At 45.0% G+C, this 24,266-nt stretch overlaps 1 protein-coding gene across 1 annotated transcript in view; it reads left to right on the top strand.

Moving 5' to 3' along the window:
- The window catches only part of USP9X (ubiquitin specific peptidase 9 X-linked), a 5,037,693-nt gene that overhangs the window by 3,398,751 nt on the left and 1,614,676 nt on the right, over window positions 1-24,266 (top strand). The window contains exon 27 of the mRNA XM_044071835.1: window positions 21,122-21,268. Within this exon, the coding sequence (XP_043927770.1) occupies window positions 21,122-21,268 (147 nt within the window). The remainder of the gene's footprint in view (window positions 1-21,121; window positions 21,269-24,266) is intronic.

The following is a 24,266-nucleotide window of genomic DNA, read 5'->3' on the forward strand; positions in this document are numbered from 1 at the left end:
AGTTATGTTATCTTGGGATATTGTTTCACAGCACAGTCTCACTCTACAGGCATCCTACATTTTGTCAGAGCAAAACTGTGTGGCAGACAAGCTGAGCAGAACATGGACAGACCATCACAAGTGGAAACTACATTGGGGGTCTTCCAGGATTTAATTCATTTGTGGGGGAGTTCTTCAGGTAGACCTATTTACAATCAGCTGGTAAGATTCTACTCCAGGACTCACTGCAAGGTGGCCTAAAAGACAGATGCCTTTTTTCCTTGGACTGGAAAGTTCCTGTATGCTTTTCCACCCTTTCCTCTGACATCCTGGGTACTTCTGAAGATTCAGAAGGAATCCTCCAAGATCAAGTGGTGGTCTACCTGTGGTCTTATAGGCACTGTACATCACATGTATGCTCCCCGTGCAACTTATATGGCATAAAGGTGACATACAGACACAAACACTCAGAACCTCATTACCTCCAGTCCTAACACCATTATCGAATGTTTTTCTGAATGCCCTTTTGCTTTGCTGGTGCCCGGGTCATTTCCAGATAAGTACTCAATTGGAGTTTCTTTCCTTTTTCGCTTTTTGAATGGTATTGTGTTCATGTCATTCAGAAAGGGAAAATGCCAGTATGGGAGGCAGATTCCCCATATAGACTGTAATGAAAAGTATCTCTCTGCTTGGATGCTTCCCACAACCATACACTGTGCTCTGTCTGCCAGGAGTTTGTGGTAAGACTATGTAGTCGGCTCCCCTCTTTGTCCATATATCTTGAGAATCAATGACTTAAGCTGTTCATTCAGGGTGCTGTGGCAGAATCCTCCCACCCTGTGTGCCAGCTGTCTGCCAAGAAGATGGTCAAAAAGATTAGGCCTGATCTGGTTGCTGTCCATCCTCCCGTGGATGCCTTTCTAGAGGGTAGTGAAAGCCCTAAAGACAGTCCTGTGCTTGTTTCAGATTCTTCTGCTGTGGCCCTGTCAAAGGCCAGCGTGGATGCGAATTCTCTCACTTCCTCTGAGGCTTTTGCAACGTCTGCACATGACATTGAGGGGGATTCTCAGCCAGTACTATTCAAGGGACTGAGGAGGATTCTTCCAATTTTAGTAAGGGATGAAATACATACCACTGTTACTGAGTCTTGTTAAGGGTCTGACCCTCTGAGGGTTTTCAGATGGATGTCCTGCAGAAAACTTAAGTGCATCTCCCATGTTAAAGGTCCCCATAGTGAATGTCAGGATTTTACTCATGGTCTGTTTAATGCTTTAATGCCCTTGAAGCCTCCTGAAGAGGTGTCTGTACCTGTCCCCCCCCCCCCCTCCTCAATCTACTACTCTTGTTAAGTGGCTTAGAGAATTGGATTTCTCAGATGAAGACTTGGATTCTGGAGAAAAATCCCTGGCTTATTCTTCCTAAATCCCCCCCCCCCCCCCAGAGTATGGTTCAGAATGAGAGGATTCCCAGTCCAGAGTCTCCCTTGAAAGAGTTGTCCTTTGAGGATACTGTTGCCTGCATGATGGACTATTTTAATTGGGACTGTTCCCTGGCTTCTGACATTCAAAAGTGGTACTGTGAGCTCCTACAAATGCAGTCTCCCAAACTGTCCACTGTCCCTCCTTTTTTTGCTGCCCTTTTGGGCAACTTTTCTGCAGCTTCTGTAACTCCTGACTCTCAGCCTCCACCAACAGAAACCTGATAGGTTTTACAAGGTTCTGGAGGACTGCAAAGTTCTGTGTAAGTGCCATTCTGCCGCATTCAGTGGTATCATTTCCTTCTGACAAACTCTGGAAGTTGTTGCCATCTACTAAGCTCCTTCCGTCTGATACAAGGATAGTCAGGCCTTGGAAAGCTTGGATAAGAAAGTTTATACTGCTTGCCACCCTGTCTTTTAGGGCCATTAATTAACCAACTCATATGAGCAGGGTTGTTTTGGTCCTCCTTTCCCAGGTACCCAAGGTAGTGTCTGACCTTCCTGATTCTGATGGGAAAGCTTCTGCCCTTTCTCTACTGGGGTCTACTTATCACGTTGCTCATCACTTCATAAAATGCAGCTGTGATGCAGCTGATGCCTCTCCCAGGGCTGCTGCTTTTGGTTCAGTGATGAAATGTTATTCTTGGCTATGGCTACAGGCTTTACCTGATGACATTAAGGCCAAGCTCTTGGATGCCTCTCTGGGTAACAAAAATCTTTTTGGGAAAGCTGCTGACTTTAATCCCTGCAGGATAAGGTTAAGACTTTGCAGGAATTTAAACTTAGTTTTGTCTCTCCTATCCCCAAATATCTGAGGAATTTATCCTTCTGTCTGCCTTTGTAGACAGACTCATCTCCTTGTAAAAGATGAGAAGAGTTATAGGTACTTTCTTTCTAAGTATACTCAGGCCCCTCCTTCCCAGAAAACTTCCTTTCAGGATAAGCCTGGTTCAATTTCCCGCTTGGCCATCTCTTACCCTCAACCATGTCTCTTTGTGTCCACTTTATCTCTTCCAAATTGGCATCAGATCATCTCAGACTCTTGAGTACTGTTATTAGTAAGAGATGCATCATGCCCCCCCCCCCATCCTTTTCAGGTATTCCCAAACCTCCTCGAGAACAGCTTCCTCATTTTCCAGAGCTTCTGCAATCTCTGTTGGAATCAGGGTACCATTTAGCTCATTCTACCTGCCCAGGTGGGGAAGAGATTTTTACTTCAGAATGTTTTTGGTTCCTCTGAGACCAGTTCTGGAGCTTTCTCTGCTTGACACCTTTCTCAAGGTTCCTTCTTTCTGGGTGTTATCCTTTCAGACCTTGTTTCCTCATCTTTTTCCCTAGATCTTTATGGTTTCTGTCTATCTCGAGGATGCATACCTTCACATCCGCATTCACCCTCTGTTCATGACATTTTTACATTTCTCTGTTTTTCCTTGCATTTTTAGTTCTCTGCTTTGCCCTTTCTAGTGCCCCAAGGGTATTCACCAAATGTATCGCTCCTGTCATTCCTTTTTGCAGGCTTCAGGGGATATGTAGTTTTCCCCACTCTAGATGACGTACTTAATCAAGCTCCTCCTCAGCAGTCTGTTGTAGGATCTCCAGTTTACCATTTTTTTTCCTTGTACAGTCTGAGGTTCACCGTAAACCTCCAGATGTCCATCCTTACACCTTTCCAGAATCACATTTTCAGACCGTTCCTAGTGTCTGTCCCTGCTCCCAAGGTTCTGCCTCTTTTTCCAGTGTCCCCTTCCTCTGTCCTTGGTCATGGCCAGGGAATTTCTCAGGGTCCATGGATTTATGGCTTCCACTATTCTCATGCTCCCTCTTGCCAGATTTCATATGAGGAAGTTTTCAGTGTTACCTAAAATCAGTGTGGCTCCAACATTGCCACCCCCTTGGAGTTCCCTTTTCCTTTCCTTCCTTGTCTCAAACTCAGGCTTCAGTGGTGGATTCATCAACTCTCCCAATCCAGGACTTCTTTTCAGGCTCCTGTTCCCTCTCAGGAGCCGTTCACATGTATCAGACATTGAGTGGGTAGCTTCTTCTGGCCCCCTAATGATCCAGGGTCTCTGGTCTGCTTATTAGAGATCAGACCTTCTCAACTTAAGAGAGATGAGAGCTCTGCTTCTGGCTGTGCAAGCTTTTCATTCCCTCTTTCATCCAGGACCCCTTAAAAGTCTTCACAGACTATACCACTGTGATATGGTACATCAGCAAGCAATAGGGCATGAGATCTCATCTCCTTTACAGACTAGCTCTTTAAGTCTGGGGTCTAGCTGTTCAGTATCAAGTCACTCCTGAGGTGGTTTACATTCCCTCAGAGCACAGTGTCATGCACAGTTTTTGAGCAGTTCAAGAACATAGGCTCGTGAATGGATGCATCGGTGGGGTATTCTTCCACTACAGCTTTTCACCCCCCTCTGAACAGACATGTTAAGTTGTCTATCTTGCCTTTGTTCTTGCTGGTTGGGATCGGAGCTGATCCTTGGCTCCGACTTGGCCATCTTCTGTAGCTCGAGAGCTGTTTACTGGCTCGAGGCTACCCCTTATCCCATGATGCCTAGCACTAGCTACCCAGATCTCGTTTGCCGCTTCAGCTGCGAGGTGTCATTTTTCTGGCTCAGGCTCATATAAAGTTTCTTTATAGAACCTTTTTACTAGAAATAGTCTTTTTCCTAGGGGGGTTTGTTAGTTTTTAGTCCTATTGTTGTGTTAGCTAAGTGTGTATTTGTAGCTTCCTTCCCTTCCCTTTAGAACTCGTTTAATTTAGAGAGTTCTCCCCCCCCCCCTTATTCCTTTTCTGTCAGGTTAGCCGTTTACGTTAGAGGCTTTCCTTCTACCTTCTTTATAGGCTAGCCGTTTGAGTTAGAGGCTTTCCTATTTAAAAAAAAAAAAAAAATTTTGCTTTAGTCTGCAGTGTACTGTGTCTTTTTCTGTAGACTGTATTTTGATAGGTTAGCTATTGTATTTTTTGTTGCAGGATGTCCAAAGAATCCAAGGTGTCTGGGTTCAAGAAGTGTGACTCATGCTGTCAGAAAATGTCTCTGACAGATGGGCACACTTCTTGCGTCTATTGTTTAGGCGCTGTGCACCTGCAGGACTCTTGTTCTGTCTGCCATGCATTTAGTCCAAGAGTTCTGCAGGAGTGTAAGAATAAGCTTATTCTTAGGGGCCTTCTAAAGCCCCAGGATTCACCGGCCAAGACTCAGCCTGTGAAATCCCCTAAAACTACCAAATCGTCGGCTCCAAGTTCAGAGTCGTCTTTGGTTCAGATTTTACTTGCTACTTCGGTTCCAGCTGGAACCGATAAGACTATCACCCCGTCAGCTCCATCAGAAACTTCAGAGCCTTCGTGGAGCCACAAGAGGCTGAGGTCCCCTTCTCTGGAATCGATACATTTGGCTCCTCAGTCTCCCCTGCAACAAAGCGAGCGCAGTCACAGATCTTCTCACTCCTCTCGATCCTCTAGGCTCTCGGATCACGACATGGAGAGAGTGGTCAGTAGGTTGCTAAAGTCGCAGGTACTTGCCAAGATGTTGTCCTGCCCTCCTCAACAGGTGTCGGCTCCGTCCACTTCTATCTATGTTCCTCCTTTGACTCCATTGAGCTTGGAGCTGGAGTTCGTTGGGGTTCGAGTAGTGGAACCGTTTTCTCCAATGACCTTATTTCCTTCAGTTCCGTCTGCTCCGATTCCCTCGATGGTGCTGTCCATCTAGGGATCTGGGTGCCGGGGCTCCCTCATCAGCTCCGAGGGGGCGAGTGGCATCGGACCCTTGTCCGACCCCGTTCTCCCTCTCGGAGCTTCGGCACAGGTGAGCTCGGCTCCTACATCGGCCTCGGAGCCATCTCCCTCGGTGCGGAGAAGGTTTCCGATTTCTTCGGAACCGGAGCTTTCTCTGCATCATGGCAGGGATGCCTTTGATGTCATGAGGAGTGTGCTGGCCACTGAGTCAGCTCCACTATCGGCCCCATCGGCTCCATCCCCTGTAGTGCCTGTGCCAACCTCTGCTCTTCCTCCAGACCCCAAGCATGGAGAACCGGCGCTCCAGGGCACCCCATTGGGTGTTTCCTCCTCTTCTTCTGAGGCCTCCCCTGATCATTCAGAGGAGCCCCCTCGTAAGAAGAAGTGCAAGAGGAAGCACATTGACTCCCCTGAGTCTGTCACTTCTGATAAGACTTGGATGATACGGAAGGGGCCCAGAGATCCCCCTCTGAAGATGTTTCCTTTTCGGACATCCTCGAAATGCTTAAGCAGAGGCGGAACTGGAATCCCCTAGCCCCTACTGAGGATGAGTCTGTATTCCTGGGTGCGTTCAGTTCCCGACCTTCCACCTCCTGGGTTTCTCCGCCTTTTGATCCACTTATGTCTGTGATGGCTCGAAAGGCTTGGTCAGCCCCGGATTCAGTGGAACCAACTCCAAGGAGACCTTGCAAGTTCATCACAGCACCCTATGATAAGCAGTTCCTTACCAAAGGTGTTCCTGTTAATGCCATGGTGGTAGCAGCAGCCACCGAAAAAGAGTTATCAGAAACCCCTTCTGTCCATCCTCCTAACAAGGAGTCTAGGACCATGGACAGATACGGGAAGCGAATGTTTGCTTCAGCTACCTTTTCTATGAGGTCACTGAACTACTTATGCCATTTTACCTGGCTTCAGGGGGATCTCCTTAAAGAGCTCGGAGATGCTCTTCAAGATCCATCAGCTGAGGGAGCTCAGGCTAATGTGGCTTCCCAGCTGGCGACCCTTAATTCTGTAGTCAACTCCTCCATGAGGCTCATTTCCTATGCAGCCGATGGTGCGAGTAGAGCCGCAGGTACGGGCGTGGCCCTTATGAGACATGCATGGATGTGGCTGTGCAACTTTGTGGAACCCTTTAGAGCGTCATTCACCAACACCCCCTTTGATGGTTCCTTTCTTTGTGGACCACGGGTGAAAGACACTTTGACTAGGTGTGAGCAAGAAGGCAAGACGCGCTCTGCCGTGGGAGTCGGTTTTTCCACTCCTTCCAGACCATACCCCAAGGGTCAGAAGAGTGGTAAAATGTGGTTCTGAAAATCCCAGGGTGCCTCGCCTGACACACGTACTGATTTTTCCTCCAGGGGCAGAAGGGGAAACAACAACAATAGACGCCGCCCTCATGGCAGAGGGGGTCCGCAGAACCAGGGCAACAGAGAATCCTTCTCTAAGAAGCCCTTTCAGCATCCCCTGAAGGGTTGCCTGGCTGCCCGCCCCTGGAGGCAGTCGGGGGAAGACCTTCACTGTACCAAACAGCCCGGCAAAATTTAACACAAGACAAATGGGTACAGTCAATTATATCTGGAGGTTACAAAATTCCCCTTCTCTCAACCCCCCCCCCCCCACCGTTGAGCAAATCCCTTCCAGATGTTCCACCCAATCTGAGGAACTAAGCAGTCATAGAAATTTCAAGACTGCTAGAAAAAAAGTCATCCAGGAATTCCCGGCAGACCAACACGGATCCGGAACTTACTCAAGGTTCTTTTTGGTACCAAAAAAAGACAGGGGACTGGAGACCAATTCTGGATCTCAGCAGACTAAACAAGTCTGTTCAAAGAATAAAGTTTCAGATGGTCACGCTACAGTCCGTTCTACCCTTTCTGGATCAGGACAATTGGATGTGCCGTATAGATCTTCAGGATGCATACTACCACATCAAAATGGACAGGCACTCCAGGAGATTCCTTCGCTTCCGGCTGGGAACCAGTCATTACCAGTTCAGAGCTCTGCCCTTTGGTCTCACCACAGCCCCCAGGGTGCTCACCAAATGTATGGCAGTGGTCACGGCTCACCTGAGACGTTGAGGATTCCAGGTGTTTCCATATCTAGACAATTGGCTCCTCACTGCTACTACCAGGCATCAACTTCTACAAGCCAAGGGACTTACACTATCACAATCTGCTCCCAGCTAGGCATTACATTAAACTTCGAAAAATCTGCCTTATTGCCCTGTCACCCTGTCAATCTATCACCTATATAGGAGCAGACTTGACACAAGGAACATGTCCGCAAGGCTACCGCCAGAAAGGGTGTCTACAGTTCGCCAGCAAGTGCAAATTCTATTGCAGAGCAAAAGGATTCAAGTCAGGTTCGTCTTTCAAACTCTGGGTTCCATGGCAGCAGCAGTTCTTCTAATCCCACTGGCCTGCTTTCACATGAGGATCCTTCAGTGGCTTCTGTTCACACAGTGGTCTTTCCAGCAGCTGCCCATGTCTCACATGATCATGATTACAGAAGCATGCAAAAGGCACCTTTCCTGGTGGATGGTCTCCCCACTAGTGACTCAGGGCAGACCCTTCATTCAGCCCCCTCCGATTGCCACAGTGACCACAGACGCCTCCCTGATAGGGGGGGGGCATTATCAGGGCAGGACAGTCCAAGGCACTTGGCAGCCTCACGAGTACCACCTGCATATAAACATCCTAGAAATGAGAGCCGTGCTCCTAGCGTTGCAAGCTCTTCAAGATTCTCTCCCTTCTGGGACCATTGCAATTTAAACGGACAACATGTCAGTGGTCTGGTACATTAACAAGCAGGGCGGAACCAGGTCCTTCCACCTATGTCGAGACTCATTCAGACTCTGGCAGTGGGCGATTTCCTCCCAACGATTTCTGATTGCGACGCACATCCCTGGGAGGTCCAACGTCATAGCGGACAGGCTCAGCAGAGCTATTCTCATGCCTCACGAGTGGTCTCAGAATCAGGTAGTTGTGGATCTGATCTTCCGCAAATGGGGGCAGCCTTGTTGCGATCTTTTTGCCGCCCCCTTCAACAGAAAATTCAGCAACTACTTCTCCCTTCTTCCGCTTCCAGGTCACACACCCAAAGACGCTCTAGTCCGCAATTGGCCTCAGGGGCTTCTTTATGCCTCCCCTCCGTTTCCCCTGATACCGAAACTCATACAGAAAGCAATACCGTTGGGTTGCAAAATGATCCTCATTGCCCCCTACTGGCCTCGACAGATATGGTTTCCATTCCTGCACCATTACCTTCTCGATCAGCCCTGGACTCTGGATCAGATTCCAGACCTACTGATTCATCAATCAGGCGGGCTGCATCAATCCCTCCAAACACTCCAGCTCACAGCTTGGTTGCTCCACTTCCAACCTTAGCCAGGCTTCCCAGCATTTCCCCGGCTGTGCATGAGATTGTCTCCTCTCACAAGTCCACAACTAGAAAGACTTATGCTAGCAAATGGAAACGTTTTTCTTGTTGGGCAGAGGCTAGGAACGTAGATCCTTTTTCAGCCCCAGTCCACGAAATTTTGGAGTTCTTAGCACAACTTTTTCATTCTGGGTCCGCTTCTGCTACAATCGGAGTTCAATTGGCGACCATTTCTAACTTTCATGTTGGGTTGTCTAATTCGAACATTGTCGCATAAGCTCTGTAAAGCCTATTTAAGAGGGACTACTCTCCTTAGACCTCCAGTGAGAGATCCCCCTCCTCCTTGGGTCCTTAATTTGGTACTAACCTCCTTAATTTTGCCCCCCCCCCCCCTTGAACCTGCACCATCCTGCTCCATTAAGTTTCTATCTTGGAAAACACTTTTTCTGGTAGCTATTACTTCAGCCAGATGCGTCTCTGAACTTCAGGCACTATGTGTTCGTCCTCCATACTTGGTTTTTCATAAGGACAGGGTTGCTGTGACGACTAATCCCTCGTTCCTTCCGAAAGTCTGCTCAGAAAACAATTTAAACCAATTTATAGACCTTCCTGTGTTTTTCCCTAACCACACCAACAAGGCAGAATACAAATTACACCAATTGGACGTTCATAGACAATTGCGTTTTTACTTGTATAGGACTAAGGATATAAGGAAGTCGGACCCAACTATTCCTTTCCTACGCCCTAGGCAAACAAGGTCTCCCAGTTTCCAAAATGACCTTATCCAGGTGATTGTCTCACAGTATTACTTTCATTTATCAATTGAGAAACAGAGTTGCTTATCAAACCAAAAGGTCATTCTACTAGGGCTTTGGCCACCTCTGTAGCCTTCCAGTCTAGGTTTCCCATGGATTCTATCTGTGCAGCTGCTACGTGGGCAAATCCTCATACCTTTATTTCTCATTACAAGCTAGAAATGGTCTCCAGGAGCAGAGCTGACTTTGGTTCCACTGTTCTGAAGAGTCTGTTCCAATGAGCCGCCCAGGATTGTAGGTGCTAGGGATGCTGTCCCAACCAGCAAGAACGAAGGTGAGATAGCCAACTTAACATAAAGAAGTTATGTACCTACCCTAACGTTCCATGTTAGTTGTCTTCATCTCGCCTTCTTTCTTGCGTCCCACCCTCCATCCCCCTGTCCTATTGGATTGAGAGGAGTTTTGGTTTCACTGGCTGAGTGTTCTCTGCTTTGTTTCCTCTACTGACTTAGAGAGTATGACAGGTATGCTCAACCTGTTTGGACAGGTTGATTCTCTGGCTATGTCTGGGGTTAGCTATTACAAATGAGATCTGGGTAGCTAGCGCTAGGCATCATGGGATAAGGGGTAGCCTCGAGCCAGTAAACAGCTCTCAAGCTATAGAAGATGGCCGAGTCGGGGCCAAGGATCGGCTCCGATCCCGACCAGCAAGAAAGGAGGAGAGATGAAGACAACTAACATGGAACATTATGGTAGGTACATAACTTCTTTTTCCTATATTCTGTTAGTCCCAAGTCCCCTGGGTTGGAAAGTGGATACCCTGTCTTTTCCTTGCAATAGAATGTTTCTGTATGCATCCTTAACGCATTGGATCTGCATAGACAGCTCAGATATTTAGACAAGTAATTCAGAAATCTGAGCAGCTTTTTGTTTTCACCCAGGACTTTGAGTTTGGCAAGATATCTCCTCCTGGATTTATAAGGCTATTTCCTTTTGTTCTTTTCATGTTATTTGTCATTTGTCTTTCATCATCAGTTAAGGCACATTCTAGTAGGTGGTTGCCTTTTCTGATGCTTTTTTCAAGTGATTGGATACCACCTATATTCTTGAGGCTGCTTCTTGGTCCTCTGTTCATACTGTTACTAAACATTACAAATTGTATGTTATTTCCACGGTCAAGGCAAGTTTTGGCAGGGCTATCCTGCATGTGTTTATAGAGGGCTCATCTGTGCCTTGCTCTTACCAGCCTTCCTTTTAAGCTCTTGTACTCTTCCTTAGGTGAAGAATACTGCAACAGTGATATGGAAGGACACAGTATGGTTGTGTAAAATCTTACCATAACAGTAGATGTCCTGTTCAGTGTGTTGCAGTATTCAGTCCCACCTTCCTTACCCCTTTATCCTGGCTCTTGCCCTGTATTTTTGTTGCCCTCCTGGCTGTGAGGGGTCCTTATTCTTTTCTTTCTGCCATTTTTACTTCTGGATGCACATGTTCTCCTTTGTCCCCGAGAGTATTTTGTTCCTCCTAGGACTTTCCGTTTTGAGTGTTTGCATCATTATTTCACCTTTATGCTCTACGCCTTGTGCGAGGAGCATTTTTTTGACATATGCACCTGTAAAACCTAAAGGTTTTGGTATACTGGCCAGACATTGAGCTATCCTTAGCAGGAGATGCCGTAGTCGAAGAATACTGCAGCAGTGAAGAGGAGAGCACCTGCTGTTATGGTAAAATTTTACACAACTGTACTTTCTTCCTCCTTTTGTAAATAGCCAGGAGTACTTACTACAAGCTTCCTCATAGACAAGATATACTCACACAAGACCAAGGGTGTTTGATACCCCCCAACCCCAGTCAGCTTCAGTTGACTGCTTGGATGATTGGGTCTTAATTTTTTTTAGGCACTTGTTTACTGAGGACATGCTGCAGAAACTAATGAAGACAAAGCCTACTACTAGAAAATCATGTATTAGCAAATGGAAAAGGTTTTCTAGTTAGTGCCAACAACATAACAGCACCCATTCAGATCTAGTTTGCTGACTTTACAATGTTTTACGAGTTACTATCCTGTGATGTTTCTTACTCATCTGTCAATGTTCATTTATTGGCCATTTCAGTATGTTTGCCCATGAATCTTCCTTTTTCAATGCATTCTCATGTAAACGTGGTTTTGAAAGAGATTTTTTTATAAGATGTCTCCTAGAAAACTAGTGGCCCCTCTTCAGATCTTAATTTTGTGGTAGAGCAGCTGATACTTGATCAGTTTGAACCAACTAACATGTCTGACTTGAGGTTCTTAACATGGAAAATAGTTCTACTTGCTTGATCTAAGTTAGCAAGAAGAGTATCTGAGTTGCAGGCTCAGTCAACCCCTATCTCATTTTCCAAAGGCAGAGCTGCTTTGAGAACTAATACTATGTTTATGCCTAAAGTGATATCCATGTTTACTGTAAGCCAAACTATCCATCTCCTAGTTTCCTTTCCTGAGCCTAAAAATGAGGGAGAGAGGATATTGCATACTGGGATGTCTGCAAACTCTTCAAGTACTATCTCAACAGAACTAAATCCTTCTGATCAAGGGACAACCTGTGCCAAATCAAACTTCTTTCCAAATGGTTGCCAAAGGCTATTACCTTTTGTTAGACTCGACACAACAAAGCTATTCCAGGTGGAGTGAAAGGTCCACACTACCAGGGCACTGACTTCATCTATGGCTTTTTTGAAAGGGTTGGATTGTAGAAGTATTCTAGAAACTGCAACTTGGTCCTCTCTACATACTTTACAAAGCAGTATAAGGTTGATTCCTTCTCAAAGTCTAGATCAGTCTTTGCTAGAACAATTTTTCAAGGGATCCTGCACTCTTCTTCTTCTTTCACTTCCTAGAAGTGGTAAGCTAGGGTAATGTTATCCATACAACTAAGGCTACTACAGCAGTGATCAGGAGGATGAACATGGTAGGTTGTTAGTAAGCTTGCCATAATAGTTGATCAAGTAATCGCTGCTGTAGTGGCCACTCCCTAACTCCATTCTTCTTTTTTTGGTGTGCTTTTTATGCCAGTGTGTGAATACTTTATGTATGCGTTTTCTTTTTTGTTTCTGGCATTGCCCTTTCAGGGCTCTGCCTCCTCCTCACTTTTAGCATGAAAGCTTTAAACGGCTTATATCCAAACCTGTCTTTGTAGTCACCTCAGCTTGAGCTGGCTGGCTGGTTGTACGTAAGGTGCCTTGAAGCTTTGGAAGCTGTGTGACTGGTTTATTTTGTGAAGTATGTAACCCATATAGCTATGGCTACTGCAGCAGTGATCATTCAAACATCTGCTGCTTATGGTGGGTTTACTTACACAACTGTGCAATCTATTTCTTTTTGTTATTACTACCATGGCAAGTCTCTTCCTTCCCCAGTTCAAGCACACACTACCAGAACAAATCTCCTCCGCTGCTTTATTCAAGGGCATTGATTTCAGAGCCATTCTGGAAGCAGCAGCTTGGTCCTTTGTACACAACCTCACTAAACATTACAGGTTGGATTCTTTTACTAGATCCAAGGACGACTTTTGCCAGAGCTGTTTTAAGCTTTGGGAATCACCCAGTAGTGTTATACTGCAGCAGTGATCTAAGAAAGGGCGTAGTACAGTTGTGTAAGAGCTTATCAATAAAGTAGATGTCCTACTTATTACTGTTGCAGTATTGCATGCCTTCCTTATTTTTCCTGCACTATGTGGACCGAGGAAAGAGCAGTCCCTTCTCCTCTCATCTTGGCTGACCTTATTTTTTCTTAGATCTGTTACTCACTTTTCTAGGGTCTCCTGGCTTTAGATTGTTATAATTCATACATCAGCAGATATGTAAGTGTAGGGAAGGGTATTTGTGTTTAGTATGCCAGCCGGACATCTAGTTACTTTGAGATAACTTGTATTGGAATACTGCAACAGTGACCAGTAGTACATCTACTGTTACAGTAAGTTCTTACACAGCTGTACTTCCTCTCCGATGTTCTTCATGTTTCACTGTTGCAGTCATCACATTTGGGTTATCCTGCCAGGGGTAGCTTTCAGTCGGCCTGAATACCAGAGGCTTAATATTTCTGCGTTGGTTGCTGTTGCTTCAGGACTGACATCAGGTCGAGAGTGGTATAAAATCAGGCAGCTGACGCCATTACATCAGTCTTTCTTGCTGAGGAGCCCGAAGCAGTAGCAGTTCGCACGAGTGCCGGTCGGCCGCTACCTAAGTTTTTGTTTCAGAGTTGAAGTTGAAGTCTTCTAAAGCTAAGTACCCCATTGGGGATCCTTTTTTCTTGCTCTAACCGATGTCAGAAAAAGTTAACAATTGTCTCGCCTGTGGAAAGCAAATACCACACCGAGACTTCCATTCTTACTGCATCAACTGTTTAGGCCCAGACTGCGACGCCCTCACTATCGCTTTTGTGCTTTGTTCATCGCCAGAATTATAAGTTGTTAGGCCCTTATTGTAGCTAGATATTTTCACTCTCAGTCCTCGAATTCCGATATGGCTTCAGTAAACCATCCGACTACCGATCTTCCGAAAAAACGTAAGGATAAAGACAGAGACAAGACCGCACAGGTCCAAAACTGCCGACAATGTTTCGGCTAAGCTAGTCATCAGCTCTCCGGTCCTCAGTGAGGTGCTTTTGCAGCCCCTGATGCCTGCTTCTGTGGATTCGCAGGCCACTACAGAGACCCTTTCCGAGTCCGGTATGCCGCGAGACTCTTTTTATAAGGATCCTGCGGATGTCTCTACCTTGATAGGTCTGGAGCTGCTGAGCAGGCACAGGCTTCCGAGGAAGTACTTCCCACTACTGATACTCTACACAGACCGACCTCTTTCGCGTCTTCAGTTCTTTATAAAACTACTGAGTTTCTAAGGCCCAGGGTACGAACTATGCCCAAAAAACCAACCCAAGCTCAGGCACCTGCTTCCTTGCCTCAATCTCAAATGCTTAAAATGGCAGAAGACCTTATTAGGGGAAGCCAGACTTACCCCTTCCAAAAGAAAGCGAGACTTGTCCCCAGTAGTTTTATCTGAACAGGAATCCGATGACTCTGATGCTTCTGAATATGAAGACCTGCAAATCCCTTTCTGCTTATGAGGTTTCTGATGCAGAGGAATCCATTCCTTCTGCCTCTCCACTCAAGGATTTTTCATTTGGGGAAACCCTTCATACTTTAAGGGAGCATTTCCAATGGAAATGTCAAGACTATCCTCAGTCAGAAAAGACACTTGGGGAATTCTTAGATTTACCACAGCACAGACCTTTGGCCATTCCTCCTGTCCTGGATGTTGTGGATGATGTTTTTATGGAATCTAGTTTGACTCCTGACACCCTTCCTCCTGCTCCCAGGAAACCTGACAGGTACTGCAGAGTCCCTGACACTCACAAATTCCTTAAAAATCATACTGCTGACCTGAGGTTATTTCTCAAGGACCTAAAGGAATTAAAGCAACCTCAGCCAAGAATCCCACCCCCTCAGACTGGGATTCCCGAGCTTTAGACAGGTGGGTTAAAAATATATACACCTCTGCTACTCTTGCTATTAGAGCATTAAATTGTCCATTACACGTGCTGAAATAGCAGCATACCATGACACTCCTCAAACAAAAAATATCTTCCTTTCTTGCTTGTGCAGAAAATAAAAAATTACAAGAGCTTATGCATTCTGCAAGTCAAGTTACTAAGCATACCTTGGAATTTGGCTTTGATGCCTTAGAAGCATCTTGCAGGGCAGCAGTCACTGGTTTTGTCCTTAGAAGGCATGTTTGGCTTAAGGAACAGACCTTTCCCCAGACCATGTCAAATCCAAGTTATTGGATGCATCATTTGACAAAGACAGTTTACTTGGCACCAAGGCAGAAGAGGTCTTAAAAAGATGGAAGAAAAAGCTATGTCTATGCAGCCAGTTAGACTTCTTTACAGGTTCAGCCTTCGAGGTTCAGTAGGCATTGCCCTCAAAGCACTGCTCCTTTCCTGCCTCCTCCAGGCCAGCTCAGCCCAGACCCAGGGGAAGCAGACCCCCCCCCCCAGACAGCAGCCCCAGGGAATGCAGAGATCTAAGCAATTGAGTTCCTCCTCTACCAAAAACAGGGAGTGCAAAGCCATCCCCTCATGGAAAGAACTCACAATGACTTTCCACTTCCACCCCTTACCTCTGCCTACCTGCTTGTGCCCCTAGGAGGAAAACTCTCCTTACATGCAAACAACTGGACCTCTATTACCAACGACCAATGGGTCCTCTGCATAGTGTCCCAGGGATACAAATTTTATTTACACACACTGCCAAACCCCAAAAGGGTTCCCAGATCTTCCTCCAAACCAGTGGGCAGAGGCAAAAAAGCAAGTACTTTCCCTGCTCTACATGAGGGCAGTACAGCATGTCCCTGCAGAACAGATAGGCCAAGGTTTCTATTCCAGACTCTTCCTGGTACCCAGAAAAGAGGGCACCTGGTGCCCAGTCTTATATCTATCTATCCTAAACACCTTTCTGGTGATATCAAAATTCAAAATACTTGCCCTCCAACAGCTTCTTCCCATGCTTTCCAAAGATGCTTGGTTAGCCACCCTAGACCTAAAAGAGGCCTACCTATACATCCCAATCGGCGAATCTTGCAGTAAATATCTACATTTCAGGGCAGAATCTATGCACTTTCAGTTCTCTGCGCTTCCCTTTGGCTTATCCACTGCTCCCTGAGTTTTCACAAAATGACCGGCTTCAGCAATTGCTTTTTGCAGACAAAGAAATATTCAAATTTACCCCTACTTAGACGATTGCCTGATTCAATCAGACAGTCAGGAAAAGCTGTTACAGAACCTGACCTTTGTAAAGGACCTACTGACCTCCCTGAGGTATACTATCAACGAAAAGAGAAAGACTAGTCTCCCCACACAAAATTGTATTCCTGGGAGCAAGCCTGGACACAGCATCCCAGATGGCATTCCTTACTCCAGAAAAACAAGCCTACCTGACAGGCTACTTCTCTCAACTAGCCAACAGAATCCAGTTATCCACAAGGTAGAGTTCATGGCCTCCTGCATTCTACTCATTCCATATGCCAGACTGCATATGAGGAAACTACAATGGTGCCTAAAAAGCCTTTGGTGTCAACACTCTCAAGACCTGGAAACAGTGATACCTTGTCTAAGGAAAGATTTTCTTTGGTGGGCAGCAGCATGCAACCACAACAAGGGACTTCCCTTCTCACAACCCCACGCCGCCGAGGCCCTCACCACAGACGCATCAGACTCTGCCTGGAATGCACACTTGTACGGCAGGTGCATTCAGGGCCATTGGAGCCCAAATCAACTACATCTGCACATCAACCAAAAAGAGGTGCTAGCTGTTCAGCATGCCCTGACAACTTTCAGACCCCTACTCTCCCTGGGGCCTCTGCTGATCAAAACAGACAACACACCACAGTGATGTGGTATATCAGCAATCTGGGAGACTCTGCAGTCTCATCATGACCCTTTGGCACACAGCATCAACCATGCAAGTACACGTGCTAGCACAATACCTGCCAGGCTCCCTAAACTCTCTGGCAGACAACTTAATCAGAAACCTACTAGACCCACATGAGTGGCAGCTAGACCACAGAACCTTCATCCTTGTAACCCAGAAATGGGGCACCCCAAAGGTGGACCTCTTTGCCTCCCACTCCAATCAGCTCAGCAAATTCTGCACCAGGGAACCTCACAGCAAGGCCTGGAAAATGGATGTTCTATCCTTCCAGTGGGTAAACCTCTCGGTCTGTGCATTTCCTCCTCTACCACTCATCTCAAGTGTACTGCTCACAATAAGGGAGGGAGGAAAAACCGAGGACAATCCTGATTGCCCCAGACTGGCCACGCCAGCACTGGTGCCCATTGTTGTGCAGCCTGTCACCCGTGCCACCATGGCACCTACCTCAGATCCTAACACTCCTGACCCAGAGGACTGGAGAATTCATACATCCCCAATTGCAGACCCACAACCTGGCAGCCTGGCTTATTTCCTGACCTGTCTTCAGGCTGCCAGCCTAAGCAAACAAGTGCTAGATATTATACATGAGGCCAGATGCCCCAGCACTAAAAAAATCCTATGCTGACAAGTGGAAAAGGTTTTGCACCTGGATCCAGGCTCAGGGAGCCATAACGGCACAGCCCTCCCTACCATCCTGGATTAGACCCTACTACACAGGGTCTATCCTTCTCTTCTATTAAAATTCATGCCTCTGCCATCTCTGCTCACTACAGCACAGAGCCACCTGTCTTCTCACACCCTCTCATCAAGTAGTTCCTAAGAGGGGCTAACAACTTAAGGTCACCCAGAAGAGCTCCTACCCCAGCTTGGGACCTTAACTTTGTGTTGGAAAAGCTCACCCTATCCCCCTTTGAACCTACAGCTTCAGTAGAGTTAAAATTCCTATCTTGGAAGCCAGCCTTGCTTCTGGTATCACTTCAGCTAGAAGAGTTTCAGAGCTGCAAGCACTCATAGCTGTAGAGCTCTTCATCATTTTTCATGCTGACAGGATCTCCCTCAGGATTAACTCATCCTTCATGCCTAAAGTGGTGTCCAGTGTGGCTCTCAACCAATCCATTAATTTGCCCAACTTTTCCCCTAACCCACAGAATAAGGGGGGAGGATTCTGCACTCTCTAGATGTGCACAGAGCCACAGACTGCTCAGATTCTACCTGGACAGGACTAATTCTTTTAGAAAACTGATCAATTGCTAGTCAGCTTCGCTGCAGGAGCAAATGGATAGCACACTGCATCCAGTTCTGCTACAGACAGTATGAGAAACCACAATAAACCACCTCTAAAGCGTTTCAGGACACATTCCACCAGAGCAACCTCCACCTCTGCAGCTTTTCTCAGAGGGGTCCCCACCAAGGGACATCCTGGAGGCTGCAACCTGGACATGTGTTTATACCTTCACCAAACATTACCACCTGCCTATCTTCTCCAAATCCAGGGCAGGCTTTGCCGCCACAGTCTCGCAGGGCATCCTAGCCAGCCCCCAGTCTTCTTGACTGCCTCCACCTTTTTTTCAGTTTTGGGAATCAACCCAAATGTGATGACTGCAACAATGAAACACGAAGAACATAGTACAGTTGTGTACACTTACCAGAAATGTAGATGTTCGAGTGTATTCACTGTTGCAGTCCTGGTTTCCCTCCCTCTGTCCCCCTTGTCTGTCTGTCTCTGTCTCTCTTTACAAGGAATTTTTGTATTTACTTTCTACTGGTGGTGTTCTTCCACCATAACCTAGCTCACTATTGAGGGCTCCTGACAGGGCAAGAAAAACTGATGTTATGGCGTCGGCTGCCTGATTTTTATACCACTGATGTCCTGATGTCAGTCCTGGAACGACTGCAACCGACGCAGAATGATTAAGCCTCTGGTGTTCCGGCCAACTGAGGGCTACCCCTGGCAGGATAACCCAAATGTGATGACTGCAACAGTGCATACACTCGAACATCTAAATTTATGGTAAGTGTACATAACTGTACTTGATTGTGTGGGCTTTCTTTTCTCCTGTAGTAATCTCTTTCAAGGGGTCTGAATTTCCCTTTACTGGTGTGTTTTGCAGCTCACCTTGACTCCTCCATAGTGAAGAGAAAGTGGATCCTTTGGAAAAGTAATCATTTTAGCAGCCAACTGAAGTTACAGGCAGTATTGTTCACTCTGGAAGCCCCAGAGACCAAAATGCTTCCTTCTTGACCCAGAAAACAGGTTAATGGTCCAGTATATAATCAAAGTGGTTGGTATATGCTCATATGCCCTAGTGCAGAGAGGCATTGTTGGCCTTTCATTGAGTTTTAACCCAGGGCATCTGTTCGGCAGCAGTTAACTTCATAGCCATTCTTTTGTTATGCTGAGTTCAACAAGGCAAAAAGAATTTGATTGTAAAGGTATTCTTCCCATGACAGGAAAGATTCCCTTGGTTTTTTTTTTCCCTTTCTATCAGATTCCTCACAGTACTGGAGAATTCAGAGAAGGACCAAAATTCTTCATGGTTTCTTGTACTATGGCCGTGAGGGCAATCATTTTCTTTTTCACAGGTCTTTGGCAGTGCTGGGAATTTTCCTGTTTATCAAAGAAACTTCCTTTTAAGGAGTGACAGTCTGCCTCCACCTCATGCTCTTGTTCATGATTGTTTACTCCCACTGGAAAGGTGTTTAAAATTCTGGAATGTTTTGAAGCAGTCACAAAGCTTTTTACTCTGTTTATGCTGCTAAATTGAATGTCAGACCATAGCAATATCTTTTCTCTCATTCAACTAGCTTGCAGCTTGTCTTGACCTTTATCAGGCATAAACATCCATTCGAGTCTCCCTTATTCCACAGCAAGGGTGCATCTCTGGCATTTGCCGATCACTGTTGAGAAGGTCACCAAAGTGACTAACAGTGTGTGTTTAAACAGCATCTGAAAAGGTTTGGCATTTTCATCTTCCTTTGGAGAAGCAATCTCTATCTTGAACATCATGACTGACTAGTTTGCTTATGTACAGCTGGTTCAGCAGCTTCAAAATGCATCTGTTTTAAGACATTTTTCCTGATGGCCATCCTGTCTGTTTGAAGGCTCTATGTGCTGTATCCTACTTTAGGAATCTGGTTTGCCTTTTCATAAGGGTTTGTCATCTGTTAGTACTAAACCTGTTTTCTTCAAAAAGAATTTTAGAATAATTCTGAAGTTATTCCATTTGTTTCTCTGTTTTCCTATAAGAAATGGAATCTAGTGTAGTAGTGGGAGCTCTGATACACTCTGTTACTTACCCACCTCATTGTCTCCATGAAGATGGTACTTATGTTCAAGAAGACTGAGGTGTGTTTTCCCTTGTTTACTTCTGAGAGGCATGGGGCTTTAATTGGCTAGCAGACCTTTGCTGTGTGTATATTGTGTTTTGCCATCACACAGTGCTGTGTTTGTGTATTGCTGTTGAAAGCAAGTCTACCAGGGCACGACTACTTCCACTACATGCTACAAAATCTGTCTTTGTTGAATCATTTCGTACATCATTCATTTGTTAGTTTACACTTTCACCAAATATTATTGGTTGGACTGTGGTTCCTCGAGTATGGCATCTTTTGACTTACTTATTCTTTAGTTCTTTGCTCTTTAAGCCCTTTTTCTTTGACCTTACTTTATATCTCATCCTACTGTTTCAGTATTTATAGTTTAGAATTGTTACCAGTATTTGCCTACTGTGAAGGCTTTGAGTCGGATGTAATACAGAATGCTGTCAGCTTAGTCATGAGGGGGGGTTTCTGATGGTGGGTAGTATTACTTTCTTGTTTTTCCCTGTATTTAGGCATCCTTTCTACTTTGCTGTTCTTGGTTTTCTCTGTCAGCTGGGCACTTATGTCATTAAATATTTATTTTATTTTTTGTTATTTTTTTCCCTATTCTATGGGTTGTGCTTGCCTAGTGAATGGGATCAGACTGAGAGATGCAGGGGTTTAGTACACCTTCTAACCTGACACTTGACCACACTGTGCATAAGTAGATCCACTTGTGCCCCTCAATGTGACATTTGAAAGGGGGGGGGGTAGAAGTATTCCAAGCTGGGAATATCAGAATAGGAGTTTATAGGAGTACCCACTGGAACACAATGTCCAATTAGCTAATTTGGGGGAGTTCTTTGTTGCATAACCTTTTAGTTTGAATATTTTTTACAGGCCAGTTTGTTGTCTCTTGTGTAGGTGCTTTTATTCTTACTCATTTTGTTAGTGATTGGAGACGTCTATTTTATTCATTCATTCATTTATTTATTTTATTTTATTTCATTTCATTTCGATAAAGGATGAAGTGAAAAGATCTGGTGATACTGGTGTGGAAGAGACTATCCTGGAGGGGCATCTTGGTGTAACAAAAGAATTGCTGGCATTCCAAACCTCAGAAAAGAAGTACTACATTGGCTGTGAAAAAGGAGGAGCTAACCTTATCAAGGTGGGTGTACTTTTCATTTGTTCATTCATCATGGTTATTGCTTCCCTGCTGACTCTTTAGAAGAGTGCACTTGTTTTCTACTAAATCTTTTAGAAACTGGCAGTCTTTTCCTGGAACTTTTTAGCTTATTCTTTTACACTGAGCTGTTGTATGTTGCTGTCAGTTTTATTATTTTTCATGTTAAAAAGTGTATTTTTTGACGAAGTGACAAAGATGCAGGTATGAAGGGTGGAATTAACCATTTGTCTTGAAAGCTTAGTTGCCTCAAAGCAAGGTCCCATCAGTGAAATCTACTTTTGATCCATCATTGAAAGACTTTCTTTAGTTAAGTTTCTTTCCTGCAGTGTGTCATCCCATTTGAAGATTGACCTGAAAATTTCAGATCCACAATTGTGGGGAATACAAAACTATTCTGAGTGATCACATTCCATCTTGTCAACTTACCCCACCCCTCTATCCCCAGCTTCTGGGGGGAAGTGGTTTAGGGATGTTTAAAAGGGTGTTTGGTCTTTGTTTTGTGAATGGTATTGTTTTATTTATGCCCCCCCCCCCCCATTTTTCACTAGTGCCCTGGAGATCTGGAAAGGATGTGTGTGAACATAGCATTATGAGGAAGAGGAGTTAGACTTTTAAAGTTAAAAATACTGAGCTGCCCAGGTCCTGCTGACATTATACCAGTTCAAAACAATAGACTGTGCTCTTTGTCATTGCCATAAGCTCAAAGCATTGTTTAATTTCACCTGCTTTTTTGGTGGGCCTTTAGTAGGCAAGCTTGACTTGTCCAGTTCAGTGTCCCAGAGTTAATTTGGGGACTTGTAATGGCTTCTTTGTGGTACTTCAGCAAACAAAGGAAAATACATTTTAATAGCTGTGGAGACTAGCTATGATCTGAAGTCTGGCAAGCAAACGGAAAACTACACCTTTTATATCTCCTCAACCCAGAGTGCTCTGATAGAGCAGCTACACAGATCTTCCAAGCAGCACAAATGGAAGTTGGACCTAACTGGTGTTTCACTGCATAATTTTGCTCCAGAGGACTTGAAATAGACCTGTTGGCGTCAGTCCTGAATGATTAGCCCAGGAAGACTTGCAAGTGAATAACGGGTACCTTGCTAAGAAATGTTGTTATTGAATACTTTTTTTTGCACTGGAAAAGGAGACTTAAATGTGATATTTCCCATGCTTCTCTTGGTCATTCTGAAGGCAAGAGTAGACAAAAGAGGTCTCATGCTAAAAACTCCCTTTTTTTTGGCCAAGCCACCCTGGTTTTCTCCATTAGTCTATCAAGGCAGGAAAGAACTATAAGCCCTTCTGGTAACTTTTAGCAGATCGTTGACCCAGCAGAAAAGGGACCCTTTTGTATCCATGTCCCAATTGTCTAAGATTGTCAGACTTGGTGCTAAGACATTGATCTCATACTGGATTTCTTTCAAACCTAAGGGTAATGAGTATATTATAGGGGCCAGGAAACCAGATGCAAGGAAATTCTACTTGGCTAAAATTATTATTTTTTTCATGATTTTTCCAGAGTCCTTACCTGAAGTCTTCATGGTATTCCACCTGAGTTAGCCTAAGTACAGTATGTTTGGAGTTGATTGACAGCTTTGTTCAAAAAGTGCATGGTACATGTACCAGATTTTGTCTCATCGCGCCCATCTGGTTGACTTATGGGAGGTCACTCGCAAGTGAATCTGATCTGACACTTTTATCACTTCAAGTGCTTGATCTCAGACTCTTTGCCTATTTCTGTAATGCTTCTGTTCCCCGCTCAGCCTCAGATCTCATTTGCTCCTCAAGCAGTATGGATTGTGAAGCCAGTGCACAGGATAATTGGGCATTTCTTTTAGATTTTATTAAGGTTTTTGCTGATCTCATTCGTCTTTTTCGTCTGTACTCTAAATGCGATGATTGCGGATGCCTCTTTTTTATTAACTTTCCATTTCTTCTTCAAGCAGTGGTTCTTGCACTTAACTAGCCATTTTCTGTGGAAGTAATTGTTACTATTTTTGTAGCAGTAGACCTTTGTGCTAAAGTTCTTGTGTGTGCCAAGTTTCTTAGGAATTTCTTGTCTGTCTAGTTTTATTACATTTGCTTTGTGAAAAGCAGTGTCTTCAAGAAATGTAGCTGGTGTGGCTACAAAATTCCACCACAGGATACCCACACCTGTGGCTGGAGTATTTGCAGGTGGTCTGTGAGATATGCAAGGGCTTTGGTCCATACTCTCTTCAGGAACACACAAGAAAGTTTATTTTACAAGGATTACTTTCTTTTTCTTAAAAGTTGATCGGTTCCCAGTAAACTTATGATCTGAACAGATGATCAGGAAACTGTCACATCACCCAGTAGTGATGGGAGACTAACAGTACGCCTTTAAGAAGACTTACTCCCCATATCCTTAGAAAAATTTAGTCGCCTAATCCAGTCATCCAGATTGGTTTTTAAGGATGCTAGGGGGAAGTACTTTGCTTGATAGTTAAGGGCAGTCTGTTCCAGAAACTGGAGATACTTGGGTTAGTTATCTGTTGCACCATCTGGTCTTATTGATGTGGTAGTATAGATTTTGATCTCTGGAATGGATGTTTACTTTACCACTTGTTCTGTTTGGGTGAAGAAGTTCAAAGAATGCTGGGTCATTCATTGTATGGAGTGCTAGCAGAAGTTACCCCTTAGGAGTCTGTGTGGCATTGAGGAGAATAACAGAGCTTCTAGTATAGTAGAGTAACTAAAGTTATTGAGACCAGAGAATTTTGGTGAGGGAATGTTGATGTATTGCAAGCTGGATTAGATGCTTAGTGAGGAACATGCAGAAGGATGCATTATGTTCTTTGGGTCTAATAAAGAATGAGTAAAGTGGGACTATAACTTCTTTGGACCTTGAGGAAATGCCACAATGGATAAACTGCGCAAGGTTGAAGGGCTTTCTAACCACCATAGAGACATTGTGGTCAAAGAAGTGTGGTGTTCAATGTACGTGCCAAAGTCCTTGATGACTGCGTCA

The sequence above is a fragment of the Protopterus annectens genome, chromosome 5.part0 (assembly GCF_019279795.1).
Source record: "Protopterus annectens isolate FY-2018-M chromosome 5.part0, PAN1.0, whole genome shotgun sequence".
Taxonomy (NCBI): Eukaryota; Metazoa; Chordata; order Ceratodontiformes; family Protopteridae; genus Protopterus; species Protopterus annectens.